Genomic DNA, 6,792 nt, shown 5'->3' with positions numbered 1-6,792 from the left:
CTGAACTAACTTTTAATAAGAGTGGGTAGGAGAACCATCACTGAATTTTAAAATCTAGCATCATTCAGAGAGGAGGAAGAGTTTTTCTGTTATAATGAATGCAATTTGGGGTATTTTTCAAGGCTGTTCAAAAGTATGTGGGTGGGGGGAATTGCCTTCTAATTATAATTTTAGAATGGTTAATGCTACTTTTCTCTTTATCTTCATGGAACCTAACAATTTCCAGTTCCCTTTTCGGTTTATTCCCTATAGAAAAATATCCCAATACATCACACATTGGAGGATACAAGCAAAAGCAGACCTAAGATAAGCCTTGCCCAGGTTATTCCTTGAAGAACACTCATGATTGCAGTGTGGTCAGTGCTTATGATGGTCTTATCTTAGAATCCAAAGAGTAAGAGATCTGCATAAAATCCTAGACTTCAGTGTTGAAGCCTTTAAGAGGCAGAAATGAGCCATGCTTATAATTGTCTTACCATTCCCTGTCACTTCTACCTTCCTCTTAACCCCACATCTGGGATGACAGCACGTGAAGGGGCATATAGAGTTGAATTCCATTATAATTTGGACCAATCTGCATATAAAGAAATAGCCACCAAGAATTAGATTCCAAATTTTCACTCATGCCATTGAAGGACCCTACAGTTCCCTCAAAATTCAGAAAACCAATAATTGCCTCTGTTGGACAAAGGAGGAAACAAAAGTGCAGAGAAGACATTGAATCATCTAATAGTCTTCATAAGCCTTACATTTCAGACTATAGTCAAAGTTTCATATAGTCTGAAATGTAAGGATGGAAGTCACTGACAACCATGGATAAAATCCAATTCTTTACAATAAAACAGCACTGAAATTTGCAAATGATCAACCGAATTGAGAAAGCCCTGATGGATATAATGGGCTAGAATAACCGATTACCTCAATGTGCTTCCAGGAGAAGCAGACTCAAGTGTTTAGATGTCATAATCATTAGTAACTGAGGCTAAGTAGGATGATTATATCTACAATAATGCATTACACCAGCTCTTTTTCCCCAGGGGCATCAATATGCTAATGAGAAAACTAATGAACAAACTTCATTTAAGTTTAATCTCTCTAAGAATGAAATTTCACAGATTTCAAGTTTTCTTATGAATGATTTAATAAAAATGTATTTCTAAGGTACCCTCCCGAACTGTTTACTGAGGAGGCAGTCTCCAGTCTGTAAGAAAACCCTCGAAAGACCCAGGAATACAAATGTAAAAATTTTTCCTACCTGCATTTTTAGAGAAGAAACTAACCAATTATTTGCATCTCTCTCATTGCTCTAGAATTGAAGCAATTGCTTCCGGCAGGGCTTATGAGCAGCTCACCATGGACTGTCACATCCCATAGAGAAATTAATTGCTTTTCATCAGTTTATTTCAAAGTTTCTGCTTAATCCCAAACTAGAGTTTGTATCTTTTATAAAGCAAATGGCTTAGGGGTCACTCCTTTGTAAGGAAGTAATAAGCAATTAAGATTCTAAAGATTTAATACCTTTGTTTTATTGTTCAATTTAGTTTTAACAATTAAAGAAAATTGGAGATTCTGCCAAATATTTTACCCTCTTATGTTAGGTGGGGCCAGTACCCTGATTGTCAGGAAGCAAGGTCTGTGAACCTTGTGCCAAAGAGCTACGTTAGCAAATAGTGAGATAAACAAGCCATTTGTGAAGACAGAGGTGGAGCTGGGCTTGTTAGGAATGAATCAGGCCATCCCACAGAGTGGGCGTCTCCTCCCCAAGTTGCTCTCCAGGGCACAATTAAAACCCCTATAAAAGGCCAAGCTCCCAGTTACCCAGTACACTTGCCCGTGGTGTCAGCGAGCACTGGACTTCTTCCTCTGGTGAAGTGGGTAAGTCCCATTCTGTGGGATTATGGTCTTCTTTATGATTCTCCATTTTTATAGCTATTTCAGATGTTGGGGTATGGGGGGAGGTTCTGTGTGCCAGAAGGTATCAGTATCTTACAGAGATAAATAAACTTTTACTAATTCTTTTCCATCTTCTTATGGTTGGAGCCATCACTGGAACTGAAACGTAACCCTTCTCCCTGGGCTCTGAACTCTATAGTTCTCTGAACTCTGAACTCAAAGATGATCATGTGTGGCTCTGATAGGATTCATCTTCCTAAAAACTTCCATCTCAAAAGTTTGCCAACTCTCTGTTCTCTTTTACATTGGTTCTACCTAATATGAGCCATCTTCATACAGTCACAGCATCTAAGATATTGGATTTGAGAAGTAGATAAAGAAGTTAGCTAGGTGAACCATTTCGCATACCCTGCCAGCAATGCCATCAATGTATTCTTATAACATTGACCTACTGCTGGCTAATGTTTTCTAAAAAGCCAAGATTCCAAGAAAACCAATATCATTCACAGTTTTCTGGATTCTTTGGTTCAGAAAGGACCTCTCAGAAGCTTTCAATACTTCAATATCTGAATATCTGTATTATATCTGAGTTGGAGCAGGTAACATACACTCCCTGTTTTCTGCATGTGTGTATCTGAATGTTACCACCTTTTGACTAGGAAGAAGTACTATTTAATTTTAAAATTGCTGACTTATGAATTATATTCTATAAGAGTTCCTAAATTCCTTATGGACTGTAATGTTGGGGAACAATTCACATTCCCTTCATTGTTCTATTTTCTTTTTTTTTTTTTTTTTTTTTTTTTGAGACGGAGTCTCGCTCTTGTTACCCAGGCTGGAGTGCAATGGCGCGATCTCGGCTCACCACAACCTCCGCCTCCTGGGTTCAGGCAATTCTCCTGCCTCAACCTCCTGAGTAGCTGGGATTACAGGCACACACCACCATGCCCAGCTAATTTTTTGTATTTTTAGTAGAGACGGGGTTTCACCATGTTGACCAGGATGGTCTCGATCTCTTGACCTCGTGATCCACCCGCCTCGGCCTCCCAAAGTGCTGGGATTACAGGCTTGAGCCACCGCGCCCGGCCATTGTTCTATTTTCTACCAAATGTTTTGCTGACATGGCTGCTATCCACTTTAAGATACTCTCAAGTCTTCCTTCACCTTTTGGCTTTTACCTGTCCTTTTTGCTCAACTTTAAAGCAAGGTGTTTATGAGTAGAAATATATCAAATTTTGATTTCTGCACTCCTATCTTTATTGCCTGCTCTGAAATATGCTGGAGGAAATAGAGAAGAAAAGGACATAGATAATCCACATTGGGTGGACAATCAAAAGCTCACTATAGGATAGCCTGAAGCTGATTCCCTGGCTTGGAATTTCTCAGGATCGCTTTTTCTCTTTCCGATACAATATTCAAAGGTTAAACTGCTCCGAAAGTCCAGGTTGAAAATACTGCTATAAATCCAACTTATTTAGGGATCTGCCTGAAATAGTGTGAATGAAGCTTTCCCAAGAGCAGAAACGAGATTTTGATTCTGGATCTTATTTTATTGTTAGGTTTACTTGAACTTGAAAGAAAGAAAAAAATGTCTCCACTTCTGAGAAGCATCTGTGACATCATTGAAATTTTCAATCAATATGACTCACATGATTGTGATGGAGTGGCATTAACTAAGAAAGACCTGAAGAATCTCCTTGAAAGAGAATTTGGAGCTGTACTTCGGGTAAGAACTAATAAGAAAAAGAGATCTGTTGACTTGAGGCTATGAGATTTATTCTGAGGAAGCCAGAGCAAGGAATGGTGGCTTTATATTCATTTTACACAACAACTTGTCTGCACTACATCCCCCATTCATTTCTGAGCCAGAAGGTACTTACTTGGCATTGTAGTCTGAATAATAAAGTATTTCATGTACTTGATGGTGTGGCCATGTAAATGAGCTCTTCATGGGACATTACCACAAAAGATGTCAAATCAAATTAGATTTGGAGAAACTTAAATTTGTTTGCAATTTCAAAACTGAGATCAGCCTGATCTCTGCTAAAATGGTGCTACCCATAAATGTTTTGTTCTGTTTTCTAATATGGAATAGAAACCAAATCAAGAGTACTGGCCACTTCAGACAGAAGAATTGACTACTGCAAATCTTCACTAATTTCCATTGTAGCTCTCTCAAGGATGAGTTCATTCTTACTCAATTAAAGAGAACTTGTTTATTCTTTCTTGAGGTTGAGTAGCTTTGTTAATTTTACACATAAGTTCACGACGCAGTTTTGAATCTTCACTTCAAGCTCTGCCTCTAAGGTATGTAGGCTTACCCACTATTCTACTTTGTGTCTCTCTTCCTACATCCTCCAGTTTGGTCAGCACTAAATTACGAGATGCAAAAATTCCCAAGATGAAGGTTCACATTTTACATGGGGACAAGACTTGATACACACTGGGCATTTTTCTAATTGCTCTGAATGTCTCTTGAGTGTGAGCATAGCATAAAATATATCATGTGTGAATACAGTTTTACTACCTGTAAACAGTACATTGTAAAATTTTTGTTTTCATCATTTTTATAGAGACCACATGACCCCAAGACGGTAGATCTGATTCTGGAACTTCTGGATCGTGACTGTAACGGGCATGTCGATTTCAATGAATTCCTCCTATTCATTTTCAAAGTGGCTCAAGCTTGTTACTATGCTCTGGACCAGGCCACGGGACTAGATGAAGACAAGCGAACCCTCTGTGATGGAAAGGAGAACCTGTTACAAGATCGCAGGCAAGAAGACCAAAGGAGATTCGAGCACCAGGGCAGACAACTGGAAGGAGAACCTGGCCAACGACGGAGGCAGAAGAGGCAGGAACAGGAGAGGGAGCTCACTGAGGGAGAGGAGCAAAGGGAGAAACAAGAGCGACTTGAGCAGCGTGATAGGCAGCGCCGCGACGAAGAGCTTCCAGACGACAAGCAACAGCGAAGGCGGGAGCTGCAGGGGCTAAGGAGGGAGTGCCGTGAGGAGAAGCAGCAGCAAAGGCGAGAGCTGCAAGAGAGAGTGCTCCAGGAGGAAGAAGAGAAGCTGCAAAAACGGGAGAGGCAAGAGCAAAGGGAGCGCCTGGAAGATGAACCGCAGCGGCAAAGAGAGCTCCAGGAGGAAGAAGAGAAGCTACAGAAGCAGGAGCGGCAAGAGCTGAAGAGGGAGCGCCAGGAGGAAGAGCAGCAGCTGCAAAGGCTAAGGCGCGAGGAAGAGAGGCGCGAGCAGCGGCTGAAGCGCGAGCAGGAGGAGAGGCTCGAGCAGCGGCTGAAGCGCGAGCAGGAGGAGGAGAGGCGCGAGCAACAACTAAGGCGCGAGCAGAAGGAGGAGAGGCGCGAGCAACAACTAAGGCGCGAGCAGGAGGAGGAGAGGCGCGAGCAACAACTAAGGCGCGAGCAGGAGGACGAAAGGCGCGAGCAGGAGGAGGAGAGGCGCGAGCAGCGGCTGAAGCGCGAGCAGGAGGAGGAGAGGCGCGAGCGGCGGCTGAGGCGCGAGCAGGAGCTGGCTGAGGAGGAGGAGCAGGAACAGGTCCGGGAGGAGATTAAGAGCCGCACCCTGAAGTGGCAGTGGCAGCTAGAAAGGGAGGCCGACGCACGGCAAAGCAAAGTCTACTCCAGGCCCCGCAGGCAGGAAGAGCAGAGGTGCCGCCGAGAGCAGGAGGAGAAGAGGCGGCGCCGGGAGCGTGAGCTGCAACGGCAGGAGGAGGAACCTGCTCGCCGGCAGCAGCAGCAGGAGGAGCAGCGCCGGGACTTCAAATGGCAGTGGCAGGCTGAGGAAGAGAGCGAGAGGCGCCGACAGAGGCTGTCGGTCAGGCCCTTGTTGCGGCAGCAGCGGGAGAGGCAGCTGAGGGCCGAGGAGCGCCTGCAGCGGGAACAACGGTTTCTCCAGGAGGAGGAGGAGAAGGAGCAGCGTCGCGAGAGGGAGCAAGAGCTGCAGTTCCTGCAGGAAGAAGAGCAGCTCCAGCGGCGGGAGCGCGCCCAACAGCTCCAGGAAGAGGAGGACGGCCTCCATGAGGATCAGGAAAAGGGGCGACGCCAGGAACAGCGCCGCGACCAAAAATGGAGGTGGCAGCTAGAAGAAGAAAGGAAGAGACGCCGCCACACGCTGTACGCCAAGCCGGCCCCACGAGAGCAGCTGAGGAAGGAAGAGCAGCTGCAGCAGGAGGAAGAGCAGCTGCTGAGAGAAGAACGAGAGAAGAGAAGGCGCCAGGAGAGGGAGAGGCAGTACCGCGAGGAAGAGGAGCTGCAGCAGGAGGAAGAGCTGCTGAAAGAAGAACTGGAGAAGAGAAGGCTCCAGGAGAGGGAGAGGCAGTACCGCGAGGAAGAGGAGCTGCAGCAGGAGGAAGGGCAGCTGCTGAGAGAGGAGCGGGAGAAGAGAAGGCGCGAGGAGCGGGAGAGGCAGTATCAGGAGGAGGAAGAGCTTCAGCGCCAGGACAGAAAGCGGCGATACCGGGATGAGGATCAGCGCCGTGATCTGAAATGGCAGTGGGAACCAGAAAAAGAAAATGCAGTTCGTAAAAACAGGGTTTACTGCAAACGTGGAGAGAATGAACAGCTTCGGCAATTGGAAGATTCCCAGGTGCGTGACAGACAATTCCAGCAGGATCTGCAGTCCCTGCTGGATGAACAGCAAGAGAGAGACCGCGAGCAAGAGAGGAGGCGCTGGCAGCGGCGCGACAGGCAATTCCCAGAGGAAGAACAGCTGAAGCGAGAAGAGCAAAAGGAAGCCAGCAGTCGCGACAGGAAGTTCCAAGAGGAAAAGCAGTTGCTGAGAGAGGAAAGAGAAGAGAAGAGACGCCGTCAGGAAAGAGACAGAAAATTCCGCGAGGAGGAACAGCTGCTCCAGGAAAGGGAAGAACAGCAGCTGCGCCAAG

General features: G+C 45.6%; 1 protein-coding gene across 1 annotated transcript in view; it reads left to right on the top strand.

Annotated features, from left to right (window-relative positions):
• Positions 1-1,380: 1,380 nt before the first annotated feature.
• TCHH (trichohyalin) overlaps positions 1,381-6,792 on the top strand; it is a 6,963-nt gene continuing 1,551 nt past the window's right edge. Inside the window, 4 exon segments of the mRNA XM_032271574.1 lie at positions 1,381-1,875; positions 3,453-3,619; positions 4,467-6,139; positions 6,227-6,792. The exon segment at positions 6,227-6,792 is cut by the window's right edge and continues 8 nt beyond it. Coding sequence (XP_032127465.1) covers positions 3,482-3,619; positions 4,467-6,139; positions 6,227-6,792 — 2,377 coding nt within the window. The 5' untranslated portion in view covers positions 1,381-1,875; positions 3,453-3,481.

Source organism: Sapajus apella, unplaced genomic scaffold (assembly GCF_009761245.1).
Source record: "Sapajus apella isolate SASKATOON/1434 unplaced genomic scaffold, GSC_monkey_1.0 scaffold238, whole genome shotgun sequence".
Lineage (NCBI taxonomy): Eukaryota > Metazoa > Chordata > Mammalia > Primates > Cebidae > Sapajus > Sapajus apella.
Note: the sequence above shows the minus strand (reverse complement) of the source record. Positions and strands in the feature narration are given on the sequence as shown.